Here is a 15,144-nt window from a genome sequence, read left to right as displayed (position 1 = left end):
CATCTTAGCTTTGGCTGCCCCTCTAATTGGGAAATCTCGTTTTCTCTGCTGCAGGGATGAGGCTGTGAGGAGGGGAAGGCAGTGTGGGGTTCCATGGATGGTCCCAGTCTAGGGCTACAGAGGTTTTCCCAGTGAGCAGCGTGGAGGTCAAGCTCAGAGCCTGAGGGCAGAAGGTGGTCCTGGCTTCAGAGCTGATGGTGCTGCAGAGTCTATGGGCCAGAAGGAGGGGCAGGGTGGGTGGGAAGACAGAGCTAGGATCGCTGGGGCACCCAGGAAGGGGGGTACAGTCTTGCCCAAAGTCACACAGCTAGCAAATGGCAGGCATAGGATAATAGTTATTAGCACTTACCGTGCACCCAATGCTAGGTTGAGTGATTTTCATGAACCAGCGAACTCAATGCTCACAGCAGTCCTTTGATCAGGTACCAGTGTTTCATACCCATTTTACAGATTAGGAAGCTGGGACAGAGAAGTAGAGCCAAGCTGTGAACTCTAACCACCTCACCGAGAGGCCCACACTCCTCACCATTACACTATATATGCCATATGGAGAGGCAAGGTGGTGTAATGGTTACACCCAGGTAGTCAGGATTCAGATCTTTCACCACCATTTACTAGCTGTGCGACCTGGGCTAGTTACAGCATCTCTGTGCCTACCTTTCCCCATCTGTAAAATGGGGATAATATATAATACCTACTGCATGAGGTTGTTGCAGGTTAAGGCTGTCAGGCGCTTGGAATAGAGCCTGGTATGTGGAGGGCACTGTATATGTGCCTGCTGTTACAACGATGGCAGCTATTGCCTCATCTCACCCTGCTGTTAGACTTTTCCCCAAGTCCTGGGACTTTTGTAAACATCTCCTGAAGGCCTCCCTTAGACTGCAAAGTTCCCCTCTGGGGCCCAGTCACTGGGGCCCCTGGAGCACATCCATTCCTTATCACCCCTGAACACCTTAGTCAGACTGGTGGCTAATGTGGGTGCAGCACAGGCTCTGAGAGGTGGAGGCTGACGCCGATGGGGATGCCTGGAGCTGGGACCCAGCCCTGAAGTGAGACCTGGGAGGGGCAGGTATGGGCCTAGCACCTTGGGAGGCTGGGAGAGGAAGGGGGAAGAGGCAGGGGGTGAGAGAAAAGAGGGCTTGAAATCAAATGTTATTTACTGGCCAGTGTGGCGTGAATGGGCTCTGTCAAATTGCCACCCTATTTCATCCCCCTGGCTGAAGCACAGCTCCTCCTTCAGGGACAGTGTGGGTCTTGGGGTGGAAGGCCCTGAGCTCCTGTACCCAGCAGTGGCAACTGCTAGGCCTGATGAAGCCCCCACCCAAGATCCTCTGACTTTCTCTCTTTAGGACCCCACCTCTGCTCTAATCCTGGTGACCCTCCTCTCCCCACCCACGAATCCCCTCCTCTGAAAATGCCAGAGCAGTGAGATCCTTAGAGAGTATCAAGTCCAAATCCCAGGTATTACAGATAGGGAAACTGAGGCCCAAAGAGGACAAGGGACTTGCTTAAGGTCCCTTAGCGAGGTAAGGGCAAACAAGAGCAAGAGATGGCCTAGCCTGGTGGAAGGGCACTGTACCAGGAATTCAGAGCTTGGCTCTGCTGCTGGCATGCTGTGCGGCCTCGGGGAAGTTACAGGCTCTCTCTGGTCTCCTTCTATAAAACAGGAGGAAAGTGAAAGGGCCTCCCTGTTCATGAGATCTTCAATCAGTCTGAACCCTATGCGTAGAGTGTTATTGAAAAATGGCAGGTAGGGTTTTTTAACAGCAGTGTTTAATAAAAGATTGAATTTAACTATCTAAAGTGAGGTGTGCAGTGTCCAGTTGGCTACAGGCCTCACCACTCCCAAAGAGTCATTGCTCCCTTCACACACATGGCTTTCTGCTTGGCTTCTGAAGGAATCTGAGCAATCCCAAGAGGAACCCCTATACAGAATGCTCCCCGCCCGCCTCCAGCCCACCCCATTCCTAAGGGGATGCAAGCAGGAGACTGAGACATCGCCTGCACCCCACCTTCTCACCCACTCCCCAAGTCCCCAGATCCCATGGAGGTCCTCAGGGGTCTCCTGCATCCCGGTGTTGTCAGATTGACTTGGGAACATCAACACGCACCCGAGCTCTACGTGCAAGACCCTAGGTGTGTTTTTTCAATGAAAGTGAATTTAAATATAAAATTGAAGAAGCTCTTTGAGGCTTAGAGACTTTTGGAGAGTTCTGGTTATGAGAGCTTCCTCATTGTTATCAGAGCCAGGGCTGGAGACCAGGCGAGTTATTTATTTTTTTTAAATCCTCACCCGAGGATATTTTTCCCCATTTATTTTTTTAGAGAGAGTGGAGGGGAGAGAGGAGAGGGCGGAAAGAGAGAGGGAAACATCGATGTAAGAAAGACACATCGATTGGTTGCCTCCCCCACTCACCCCGCCGGGACGGGGCCTGCAACCGAGACACGTGCCCTTGACGGGGACTCGAACCTGAGACCCTTCAGTCCATGGCCCGATGCTCTAACCACTGAGATCACTGCCGAGATGGCGGCAGTGAACAGCCTCCACTCAGGAGGGTTCTCCATGTGCCAGGCACTGTGCCAAGCACTTTCCCCCTCCTTAGCTGGTGAAGAAAGTAAGCACCCTACACGCCACACGGCTATGAAGTCGAAACATATGAACTGCCACTTTTATAGGTCTAAAATGGTCAAATATTGGCAATTTACTATGGTTAACCTAAGGGAATGATGGAGCTGGACTCAAACCGAACTGTCTAAACTCAAAGCCCGTGCTTTCCCTCTTTGTCTCTTTTTAAAGTTGTTTACAATCTACAACTGGTTGTAGAAAATTTAAACACTGAAAAAATTTTGGAAGTAAAGCTCTCCCAAACCAGAGATAGCATCTGTGTGTGTGTAGGGGGGATTCCTGCAAGCTCTCTCCCCAGACCTTTATGCATGTGTGGAAACAGTTGGCGCTTGTTGGTAAAATCATCTTTCCTGTTCAGAGGGATTCTGCGCTCTCTACCACTGGATTCTGGCAGCCTGACCAAGGTGGCAGGATTATTGTTCTCATTTAACAGGTGGCAAAACTAACAGGGCACAGATAGTGTTTTAGTTAAAGGCGCAGGCATCAAAGCAGACCCTCTAGGTTTAAACCCTGTCTCTACCAGCTGGGGCAAGTTTCTTAACCACTCTGTGCCTCAGTTTTCATATCTGTAAAATTGTCATAATCACAGCACCCACCTTGAGGGGTTTTGTGAGAACTAAATGAGATAGTCTGTATAAAATGATTAAAACAGTGTTGGTACTGGGTAACCACTTACTCAATGTATTAAAGCTCAGAGATGTTAAAGAACTAGATTAAGACCACACAGCTGGAAGTGCCAGAGCCTTGATTTGAACCCCAGCTTGTCTAGCTCTGGGGACCAAGCTGCTAACCATTTTTCAGGCTTGGAATTAAGTCAAAGTGTCCACCCTTTTTCTTTCCCTGGACCTCTCTCTAACATTGGGTAAGTCTCCTGCACTCACCTGCCACAGCAGCTCCTGCACCGGCTCTGAGTTTGGGAAAGTGTGGGTCACCCAGATGTCCCTGGTCTGTCTGCTGGCCCACCAGGTCCGTCTCAGCAGGTGGCAAAGGGAGATGGCTGTTTTCTGCAAAGATAATTTGGTTCTTGCCAAGAGAACTTTTGGGCCCGCCTCTCCTTCCTCTTTTCTTCATGACCTGAGCCACGCCATTGGCTTCTGTGGCTTTATTTTCTTGTGTTTATGATCAAGGGGTTGAACCTGACCCTCAATAGCAGCAGTAATTACCTTTACTGAGTGTCAGCTCCCTGCCAAGCACTGGTCCTGAGGCTCTGCACTTGCTCATACCATTATGTTTAATAATAACAATAGTTGCTGCATTTCCTGGGCACTCACGATGGGCCAAGCAGGCCCTGACTTTATGCTTAACCAGCTTAGCTCATCTAATCCTTCCCTCAGTCCCACATGGTATGCATTTACTACACCCATTATTCAGATGAGAAAACTGAGGCTCAAAGAGGTGAACTTGACCTAGCGCCCTCAAATGATCTTGAATGTCCCTTCCAGCTGCCATTCTGTAAAACTAACTTCGGGCAACCCTCTACCCCAGCGATTTTCAACCGGTGTGCCACAAGAATCTTTAAAACACGCACTACCCGACTACTGAGTCAGGGGCACCGACCTCTTTCCCCTTAGACTGTCAAATAAAAATATGACAACAGCCAGCACAGCAATAGCAGCCGGTGTGAACGAATCAAAGTTATACCCTTTTTTGTCAGATCGGCAAAAAATATAAGAACTTGTGGTGTAGTGCAGAATTTTAGTAATTAGTTTCCGTGCCATGAGCGAGGAAGGGTGGCATTGCCCTCTCCCTCCCGCCTCACCCCCCGGCTCTCCCTCAGCCGTCCTGCAGGATCTCACGGTGATGGCGGCCCTGGGCCTGGGCTTCCTCCCCTCGGCCCTGTGGAGATTCGGCTGGAGCAGCGTGGCCTTCGCCCTCCTCATGCTGGCCCTCGGGGTGCAGTGGGCAGTCCTGCTGGATGGCTTTCGGAAGCTGCACCCCTCCGAGAAAGTGGTCATCACGCTGCCCAGGTAACCTGCCGGCTGCCGGATTGCTCTGGGTCCTTGAGCTGATGGGGCCCGAGAGGGTGGGTTCGAGAAAAGCCAGGTGTCCCCTTCTCTTTCTAACACCGAAACCATGCAATATTTGGGACATACTTTTACTAACAAATTGCTCATTGTTTACCTAAAATTCAAATATAACTGGGCATCCTATATTTATCTGACAACTCCAGATCTAAGCTCTCCCTTGGTCTTTTCTTTATTGTTGAGTATGATTTTGTAAAGTGACCCAATTAATATGGGCTCAAAGAAAAAAATAATGGAGATAAGACAAAAAGAAATAGAAACATCACACTCAGCGACATAGTCTCTTGAAAAGAAAGAAGTATTCTTAGCCTTCAAATGCTAAGAAATCGACAAGAAATAGCCATGCCTTTACTCTCTTTAAATTAATTTTGATCTATTTAGATGCATTCATATGAAATTCTAAGAACCACAAAATTAACCTATGTCACTAGAAGTTGGAATAATGGTTACTCAGGGAAGGCGGTGGTTATGATTAGGAAGGGGCACAAAAGAACCTTATGGGGTACAGTAAATGTTCTCTATGTTATCTTGGGTAATGGTTATACAAGGGTGTACATAAATCTTTCGAGCTGTACACTTTTAAAAAAATGATATCAGCGCTTGAGAGGAGGAATGAGGTAAAATTTTTCCTTAAAAATTATTATTTTTGTTTGTTTTATGGAACTCTGAATCTCTGTCCTGCTCAGATGATGGTAAATTCCATTTTAGGCATCTTGGGGAACGTGATACCTCTAAGACCCTGCTAAATCTCTGGGCACTGCTGTTGAACATCTGTCCATGAGCCAGGCACTTGACAAACATTATTTTGTATGACCCTTCGAGTAGAGGTCTAGCCTGGTATACCGGCAAGGAAACAGGTTCAGAGAGTGTAAGGCACTTGCCTAGGGACACACAGCTAAGCGGTGACATGGTTTTAGCTTTAACTCTCTATAACCCTTCCAGCACACTTCAAGTAGTCATGACACAAAACATAGTCTGGTCAGCTTCCTACTGGTCCTGAAAAACTACTCTCCACATTTTTTCTTCTAAAAAGTTTTAGGGCTAATCCCCATGGGGATTCAATAACCCTAGTAATCACATGGGAAGTGACAAAGGGCACTCTGGGGAGACTCTGACAGTGGTGGCCCTGGTCTGGTGTTCCTGCTGCCTGGGCATAAGGTCACACAAACCTTCAGCTTTCTGTGTTCCAGCCTACAGACATATCTGAGCTGCTCCCTTCTTCTGAGGTCCTGCCCACAGGGACCTGTTTCTTGTTGACTCAATCCAGAAAAACAAGAAGAGGTCATTTGCAGCCTGAGTGAACTTCCCTGCCCTGCCTGTGACCAGTTGTGACCCCTGCCGAGACTGGCATCATAGATGTTAACAATGGGTTCCTTCCTGACCTTTCCAGCTGGACTGGGCTGGTGGGTGGTGCCCAGGCCTGCCTCCTAGTTGTGTACTCTCCCGCTCCCTCAGCCTCACCTGCTCTGTGCAGCCTGACTTGGCACTGAATTGATTCTGCCTTGAGTCACCCATGACCAGTTCCATCAGGGCAGAGGCCTTTTTTATTCAGCTTTGTCCTTTGTTTTCCTCACATAGTAAGAAATTCTAAATAATTCCTGGTCCCTGTAAAACTCCTTCCCTTGCCCTTTGCCCTCTGACCTTCCCTCTGAAGTCCTTGAGCCTTAGCAGGACCCTATATGGGCAGCAAACACTGGGGAGGCTGTGTCCAGACTTCAGAGCACAGGCTTTGAATCAGGCCAACTAGGTTTGAACCTCACGTTTGTCATTAACTGGCTGTGTGGTCATTGCCCAAAAAAGTCTCCTCTTCTACTGTCAATATTCTCTTCTGTAAAATGGAGGTACTGAATGGTACTCTAGCACCATTTTCAAAGGGTTACTCGGAGGATTAAAATTTAAATAAGGAAGTCCTAGCCACAGGAATCAGACAAGAAAAAGAAATAAAAGGCATTCAAATTGGAAAAAAGTAAAGTTGTCATTATTTGCAGATGACATGACACTGTATATAGAGAAATCTAAAGATTCTACTAAAAAACTGCTAGAACTAATAAACTCAGTAAAGTAGCAGGACACAAAATTAATATTCAGAAATTGGTAGCATTTTTATATACCAATAATGAACTATCAGAAAGAGAAATTAAGAAAACCTCATTTATGATTGCATCAAAAAATTAAAAAAACACACACCTAGGAATAAATTTAACCAAGGAGGTAAAAGACCTGTGCTCAGAAAATTATAAGACATTGGAGAAAGAAATTGAAGACAATACAAATAAGTGGAAGCATATGCTGTGTTGTTCATGGGTAGGAAGAATCAACATCATTAAATGTTCATACTACCCAAAGCAATCAATAGATTCAGTGCAACCCTATCAAATACCAATGATATTTTTCACAGAACTAGAACAAATAATCCTAAAATTTATACGGAACCACAAATAAAACCCCACAAAAAACCCTGAATAGCCACGGCGATCTTGAGAAAAAAAGAACAGAACTGGAGGTATCACACTACCTAATATAAAACTATACTGCAAGGTTATAGTAACCAAAACAGCATGGTACTACCTGGCCAGCATGGCTCAGCGGTTGAGCATCAACCTATGATCCAGGAGATTTCAGTTCAATTCCCAGTCAGGGCACATGCCCAGGTTGCAGGCTCGATCCCCGGTAGGGGGCGTGCAGGAGGCAGCCAATCAATTACTCATCAGTGATGTTTCTGTCCCTCTCTCTTCCTCTCCCTTCCTCTCTCTGAAACCAATAAAGACACATTTAAAAAACAACAACAACACAGCATGGTACTGACATAAAAACAGATCAATGGAACAGAATAGGGAGCCCAGAAATAAATCCACACCTATGTTTAATTAATATATGACAACGGAGGCAAGAATATACAATGGGATAAAGACAGTCTATTCAATAAATGGTATTGGTAAAAGTGAACAAATATATGCAAAAAAAGAAACGAGACCACCTTCTTCCACCATATAAAAGAATGAACTCAAAATGGATTGAAAACTTAAATGTAAGATGTGAAACCGTAGAACTCCTAGAAAACATGGGCAGTAAAATCTTTGACATTGCTCTTAGTAATATTTTTTCTGATATATCTCCTCAGGCAAGGCAAACAAGAGAAAAAAATAAACAAATGGAACTACATCAAACTAAAAAGTTTTGCACAGCAAAGGAAACTATCAACAAAACAAAAAGACAACCTACTGAAGGGGAGAGTATATCTTCAGTGATACATCTAATAAAGGATTAATATCCAAAATTTATAAAGAATTCATATAACTAAACACCAAAAGAAAACCAATTAAGAAATAGGCAGCCCTGGCCGGTTTGGCTCAGTGGTTAGAGCGTCTACACTGTCCTCTCCCTCAGTGTCTCCTTCTCTAGCCTCCTTGTATCACTGGTAGTGATACCAGCCCTGTCTCCCCAGCTGAATCATAAGTTCCTCAAAAACAAAAATTGTTTTCTGCTCCTGAATCCCCACACTGAGCTCGCTCACTTGGGCAAGGGGAGGCAGAAATCAGTAATAGCGCTAATAATGCCGGCTTCTCCTCCTCAGTTCTTTGGGCCGTCAGGGTGCTAGACACTTATGCGTGAATCCTCCTTCCCGTCCCCACGGCACTGCCATGAGATAATTTTATTATCTTTCTTAGCCTGCAGACAAGGAAACAGGCTCAGTGCAATTAAGTAGCTGCTCAAGTGGAAAAGCTGAGACTGGAAGCCAGGCTTGTCCTACTTCCAAACCCAGTATTTCTCCACTGCCTTCGGAGGCGCAGAGATGAGGGTGTGGGGCCTCGGGCTACAGGTGAAGAGCGCCCTCTACTGAGCATTTGTGAGCAATGACGGCAGAAGAAACGCCGAGGGCAGAGTCCCAGTTGTTGGATCCCAGAGGGAGCCCTGAGGGAGCATTTGGCCTCTGTAGCTCACAGTGACATTCCTATAAGGACCTCTGAGCATCCTCAGTATGTATGAGAGAGCAATCTCTCAGAGCGTAGATGCCACCCTGATGGGGGAAAGGAATGAAGGGAACCCCAGGCTGGGCAGCATCAGTCCCCATAGGTGGAAATCTTGCCTTCAGTGCCAGGCAGAGAGTAAGAAGATCAACACGTGTTTGTTAAATGAGTGAGTGAATGAATGAATGAGAGTCATCTTTCCTTCTTAGTCATCCCTGTCTGGCCCTGTCTCCCCAGCATTCAGAAGGCTACCATGAGTGCCATGTCCGTGCTGATCTCAGTGGGTGCCATCCTGGGGAAGACCAACCTCGTGCAGCTGGTGGTGATGGTGCTGATGGAGGTGGCAGCCTTTGTTGCCATGAGGGTGATCAGCCATCTATTCCTCTTTGTGAGTCATGGTGCTGTGAGGAGGGGTGAGGAGGTGGAAAGGGTGGCCTCCCTTGGGTGAGGCTTCTGGGACTTTAAAAAATAAAGCCAGGGCCAAATGGGGTTACAAAAGTGTGGTCTGTGCTAAATGTTTAAACATAACAAATGAATGCCTTTAGCTTCTAAAATATGATACAGTAGGAATCACAAGATAATTATGGGAAGTATAAAAAGATAATTAATTCCCATGGCCCCACCAGCTGTGGCCCACTAAGCTGCATGGCCAGTGTCTTCTTTCAGACCAGTCAATGTGTGTCACTAAACTGTACATGTGAAGTCACTGGGGGAAACTGTCAAAAGTCTAAGGCTGAGGCCAGCTTGTGAAGGTGAGGCCATGCCAAATGGTTTTCCCAGGTCTTCTGCTGTAGTGGCGACCCTGTGGTCAGATACAATCAAGTAAGATGAGAGCTGATCACAAAAGAGAAAGCTACTGCCCAGAGAGGGGAAGTGATTGCCCAAGATCACACAGCAAGGTAGTGGCATTTGTCTCATTACTGAGTATGTGAACTTTGATCACTTGCTAAGGGGGTTTTTGCAATAATTTGGGTTTGCAGTGATGGTGGCTTAAACCAAGGCGGGGTCAGTGAGGTGTGGTGGTAAAAATTCTGTCAATTCGGGATATTTTTTGAAGGCACAATTGACAGGATTTAGGAGGAACACACTGAGTTATTAAGGATTCCTAAATTTGATATTTATAAAGCAAAATTAGCATATACCTAGAATTTACTAAGACATCAGTTCTGTTATGAGAAACCTGACTGTTTCATCTTGCAAAGTTTATATCACTTACCACTCCATGAAATTCTGCAGAAAAGTAGGAAGCCGTGGAGGTACGTGGCCATGTGGCATTTTGCCCCGCCTAAGTGGACCTTGGCCAAGAGCATTTATGTATGTATGTATGTATGTATTTATTTATTTTTAAATCCTCACCCAAGGATATGTGTTTTTTTGTTTTTTTTTTTATTTTAGAGAGAGAAGGAGGGAGGGGGAGGGGGGGAGAGAGAGAGAGACATCGATGTGAGAGAGAAACATTTGGTTGCCTCAGCCAACCCCGATCAGGAATTGAACCCACAACTGGGTATGTGTGCACCCTGACTGGGAATCGAACCTGTGACCTCTTGATGTACGCTCCAACCAACTGAGCCACACCAGCCAGGGCTGGCCAAAAGCACTTAAAAGCTACTGATAAGACCAACCAGGAACCTCCCTGGAATAAACACTCAGCTACTCACGGGGCTCCTCTGAAAGGGGAGCTGCTGGGCTGGATAAGCTTCAACCTGTCTGGTGACTGTGAGTCACACCCCCGTGTGAGGCCCAGAGCTTTCTCCGAGGAGCATGGGGTTCGCCTGCGCGCAGAGGGTGAGGGCGCTCACGGCTCCCGCTGCGCTTCGTTGCAGGAGGATGACCATGTAAGCACGATGCACATCCACGTGTTCGCTGCGTATTTTGGACTGATGGTGGCCAGGTGCCTCTCAAGACGTATGCCCAAGGCGGCAGAGGAGAAAAACCGGAGGACAACGAGCCCCAGCCTGTTCGCCATGCTGGGTAAGGGCAGGGTGGGTGGGAGGCCTCGGACCTGGGGTGAGCAAGAGGCTCCAAAACACTCTGCAGAAAATGTCTTTCACCAACGAGCCCTGGGTGTCTGAAGCCCCTCTCCAATGACTCATTTCCTCCAGTGGGGCTTGATGAGTTCAGACCTTTGGATGAAGCCTTCCCCTCTAGGGCACCTCTCTTCATTCATATCCAAAGGAGAGGAAAGAATCCCTACATTTGAGTTTAAATAAATTCATCCAATTTGTTTGGCCTCAACTTAAAAGAGGGAATTGGAGGGAAGCGAAGAAAGTAAGGCCCCCCGAAGTGGAGGAAAGAAGAGGGTGGGCACTGAACAGTCATATGGTGTATTTTAAAAAGCGGCGGTGAGAATGATGAACTTGAAGCGCTGGAGAGGCTGAGAGGAAGTCAGCCAGCCAGCTCCACAGCCGGCGACTGAGGATCAGGCCACCGTGCTGAATGAAAGCAGCATGCTGGTTTTTTGTGTTTTTTTTTAATATATCTTTATTGATTTTAGAGAGAGGAAAGGAGAGGGAGAGAGAGAGAGAGACATCAATGATGAGAGAGTCATTGATGGAGCCCACAACCCGGGCATGTGCCCTGACCGGGAATCAAACCCTGATCGCCTGAGTCCTAGGTCGATGCTCAACCGCTGAGCCACGCCCAGCCGGGCAACAGCATGCTAATTTTTAAAAATAAGCATTTGGCCATCACAAGCCAGGGTCAGGAGGTCTGGGGTTCGTTCATTTCAATTCTCAGGGCCTTGGATTCCCTGCCTGTGAAATGTGTTAGCTGCCAACTTGGAATTTCAGAAAGGACACATAACTTCCCAAAGTCATAGCTAGAGAGTAATCAAGCTAAGATTAGCCAGCTCCCGGCTTCTCCCGTCTGAAGTCTGCAGAGGCTCAGGCTCTGGAGCAGGAGTGCTGGTTCTGGCCACTGACTCTCTCACCCCCAGGCACCCTCTTCTTGTGGATGTTCTGGCCAAGTTTCAACTCCGCTCTGATATTCACGCCACTGGAAAGGAAGACTGCCGTGTTCAACACCTACTATGCTCTTGCAGTGAGCACAGTAACGGCCATCTCTGTGTCGGCCTTGGTTCACCCTCAAGGGAAGATCAACATGGTGAGGAGGGGGCTGCTCCAGGGGCAGCACTTGGGTCTGCCAGGCCTGACACACATATTCACGCCCCCTGCCCCCAGGGCCAGCCTCACTACTTGGGAAAGAGCATGGCCAGTGGTGGAGCCTTGTCTGCTGTGTCATGGAGCATAAGGAAGAGAGCTAGGTTGTAAAATGGGCCCTGGACCCTGGGAGACTGTGCACTGATCAAAGGCTTACTGGGGGGGGGGGGGCGTGATTTAGTCCATCAGCATTGACATCACACAGACCCAGGTTTGAACCCCATTTCTGCTAGTTATTAAAGCCACCACCATGAGCAAGAGTCAGCAGAGAGAAACGAGAACAGAATGAGTCCGCCTTTCCCCTTACCCCAAGAAATGTCAGTAAAGAGGTAGGTTAACCTAGCCACGTGGCCTTGGTTAAGCCACTTAAATTGCGTATGTAAAGTGCTTCATGTGGAATAAGTGCGGGCAGACGTCAGCTGCTATTATCGGTGGAGCCCGGGGATCATGTGAGTTTTGGGTTGGGGAGATGGTGAGAGTGTAGAGCTAAAGACAGAACAAGTTCCTGTGGTGATCAGGGCATGGAGTCAGCCAGCAAGAGGTGGTGGGGAAAGGTCTAGATCGGCAGTGGGGCCCGGAGTGGAGAGAATATGGCCACGGGTGACAGGTTAGCAGTACTAGGGGGAGGTAGGTGTCCCCACTGGTGAGCTCCATGGTGACAGGGAGTCTAGGATCAGACAAGGTGGGGTCATCCAGGGAGGCAGGTTTGGCAATCAGGCCAGCAAAACCCAGAAGCTGATCTGTGGGCCCAGGGCTCCTAGACCTCGTTAGACCGTTTTTGTTCTTGTTGTTGTTGTTTTTTGTAGCATTTATTGGCTTTAGAAAAGCATTCCTTTAAACAAGGGATGGGATCCTGAACTCTAAAGTCTCACCCTATTTTATGAAAACTTAAGACCAAATTCTCCATGGTCATACACAGCTTAATCACCGACAGGAGCAAGAATTCAAGTTCATGAACTGAACCAAACTGTCCTGTTATGAGATAATAAGGGGAAAAGGGCTGGGGGTGGGTATGGGCGGAAAGGGGTAAGAAGTGTAAGAGAAGGTGAGGCCCAGTTCTAGAGAAATGAAGGACACAGCAGAGATGCGATCCAGGGCCCAGCTTATTGGGTCCAGTCATGCAGGTGGCATAGGCACCAAGTAGCAAATACTAATAAAAATAATAAAAGCAATAATAATGGCTTATATTTATTGGGCATTTACTCGTGTTCTATGCCATGCACTGGGCTAAGGGTTTTACATGTGGCAACTCATTTAATTCTTACAATAACCTGCATTAAGTAGGCATAATCAAAACCCCATTATCTGGTAGAAAAGTTGAAGCACTGAGCTGTTAAGCGCCCAAGGACACACCACTAATGAGTGTGAGGGTGGCTGAATGCTGAGTAGCAAGACTTTCAAGCTGATTCCCTAAATGCCACCCAATTAGGGTGACTGCTCCCTGAGCCTGAGAAGTAGGGTGAGATAAGTCCATTGATAAAGGCCAGGTGGTCTCAACAGAGGGCAGTGGATGGTTTCAGGATCAGCCAAGCAGGGAGGACCTTACAGTATTGCCTTACTACCAGCTTGCCGGGGAACTTTGGGCAAGATGTTGTCCTCTCTGTGCCTCACTCCATTCCCCCACAAGCTATTTCTTTGCAGAATCACGTCCACAATGCAGTGCTGGCCGGAGGCGTCGCTGTGGGTGCCTCATGTCACATTATTGCTTCCCCTTGGATTGCCATGGTGCTGGGCCTCCTGGCTGGGCTGATCGTTGGGGGAGCCAAATGCCTGCAGGTAAGGAGCTGGGCAACTAACACCTTCTGCTTTGTCTTGGACCAGAAGGACCCTGGGACCATGGTGGGCCATCGTGTGGTGCCGTAGGCTGCGCTAGACGGGTGTTGACACCCTCTCAGTTTAGCTTCAAAGCTTGGATGAGGGACCCACCCAGGTTGGATGGTGCATTTGTTAGGACCTGGGGAGCAAGTAGCAGAACCCATTCAAGCTTGCTCAGACATAGGGGGAATTTGTTATAAAGCTACTGGGATGTCACAGAACCCAGGAATGCTCCTGGGAGCCCAGGAATGGCTAGCACCAGGGACTGGAGTGTTGTGGGGAGCCCAAGAGGAACATGATCTTTTTCTTTCTTTGTTTTTCCTGAATATCTGCTTTATTCTCACTCTGTAGACTTCCTTTCTGTTCTCCTACTGCTATTCCACATGGTGAAATGTGGTATCTCTCTTCAAGAAAGCAGCTGGGTAACATCTCTTGGCCCTAATTCCAAGTTCTTTGAAGAAGGAGCTCATTGGCCTAACTTGGATCTTGGGCCCATCTTTGGCTGGGTGGGGGAGGGGACATGTCGCACACACATGGCTGCTGCCCGTGAACCGTGAGAATGGGGGCGGGAAGGGCAGCACCCAGAAAGATGCTGGGTTGATAATCCAGGTCACGTCCACTTCTGATTGTTTAGTTTGAAGTGGATGGCTTTTTCTTCCTTCAATATTCAACAGGCACAGATAATACCAGAATATTTCATTATAGCCAATTTGTTATGACACACTTCTAAAAGAAATGTTTAGGAACAGCAAATCTTCATGGGTTGAGGGCTTAGTGGAGGGTAAAGGAGTGGACTTGTGGGTGGCACGGCGCGGGAAGCCGGATCTGATGGGCAGTGGGTGTTCAGGGAGGCAGTTGCAGCTCCAGATGAGGAAGAACTTACCAGCAGTTTGATGTGAGCAAAGATGGGGCAGTCTGCTTTTCATCTTTGGAATGGGAACAGTTGTCTTTTCTCTCCTCCGGCTTTGAGGCCCTAAGATGAAAGGAGGAAGCGCACAGCAGGAGAGTGTGAGTTACCGTCAGGCTCAGAGCCCATCGATTTCTCTGTGCTTCAGTTTCCTTGACTCTGTCACTGGGGGGAACAATTAAAGGATGATTCACTCATTCATTCATTGATTCACTCATTCATTGATTTACTCATTCATTCACTCACTTGTTCACACATTCATTCATTCACACATTCACGCATTCATTCATTCATCGCTTATGTTTTAACGTTTATCCTGCTTCCCTAGTCATAGTACAGTGAAAAACATGGACAAATAAGCACAACCCAGTGACAACTGCTCCAGGAGCACATCTAAGCCAGCCTGAGATGCCTCAGGAAGTGCTTCCCAGAGCAGCGGGTGTCTCAGCAGAGGGAGAGTTAACAGATAACTAATCTTAGCTAGACAAAGAAGTGGAAAACGTATTCAGGGCAGAGGAGCAGTGTATTCAAAGGCTCAACAGTGAGAAGGGCATATGGCCCAGTCAGGAAACAGAAAGATGTTCTCATGACTGAAGTGTTGGGTTCACCTGAGAGTGTGCAGGGACCAGAGTCTTGAGAGATGGCA

The 15,144-nt window shown here is 47.6% G+C and overlaps 1 protein-coding gene across 3 annotated transcripts in view; it reads left to right on the top strand.

Moving 5' to 3' along the window:
* RHCE (Rh blood group CcEe antigens) overlaps nucleotides 1–15,144 on the top strand; it is a 29,042-nt gene that overhangs the window by 4,248 nt on the left and 9,650 nt on the right. For 2 of the 3 annotated variants that reach the window (XM_081145366.1, XM_081145368.1), the window contains exons 2-6: nucleotides 4,404–4,593; nucleotides 8,856–9,006; nucleotides 10,442–10,589; nucleotides 11,554–11,720; nucleotides 13,418–13,552. In XM_081145366.1, the coding sequence (XP_081001492.1) occupies nucleotides 4,404–4,593; nucleotides 8,856–9,006; nucleotides 10,442–10,589; nucleotides 11,554–11,720; nucleotides 13,418–13,552 (791 nt within the window). The remainder of the gene's footprint in view (nucleotides 1–4,403; nucleotides 4,594–8,855; nucleotides 9,007–10,441; nucleotides 10,590–11,553; nucleotides 11,721–13,417; nucleotides 13,553–15,144) is intronic. The other variant, XM_081145367.1, reaches the window with a different exon arrangement.

The sequence above is a fragment of the Miniopterus schreibersii genome (assembly GCF_964146895.1).
Source record: "Miniopterus schreibersii genome assembly, chromosome: 8".
Lineage (NCBI taxonomy): Eukaryota > Metazoa > Chordata > Mammalia > Chiroptera > Miniopteridae > Miniopterus > Miniopterus schreibersii.
Note: the sequence above shows the minus strand (reverse complement) of the source record. Positions and strands in the feature narration are given on the sequence as shown.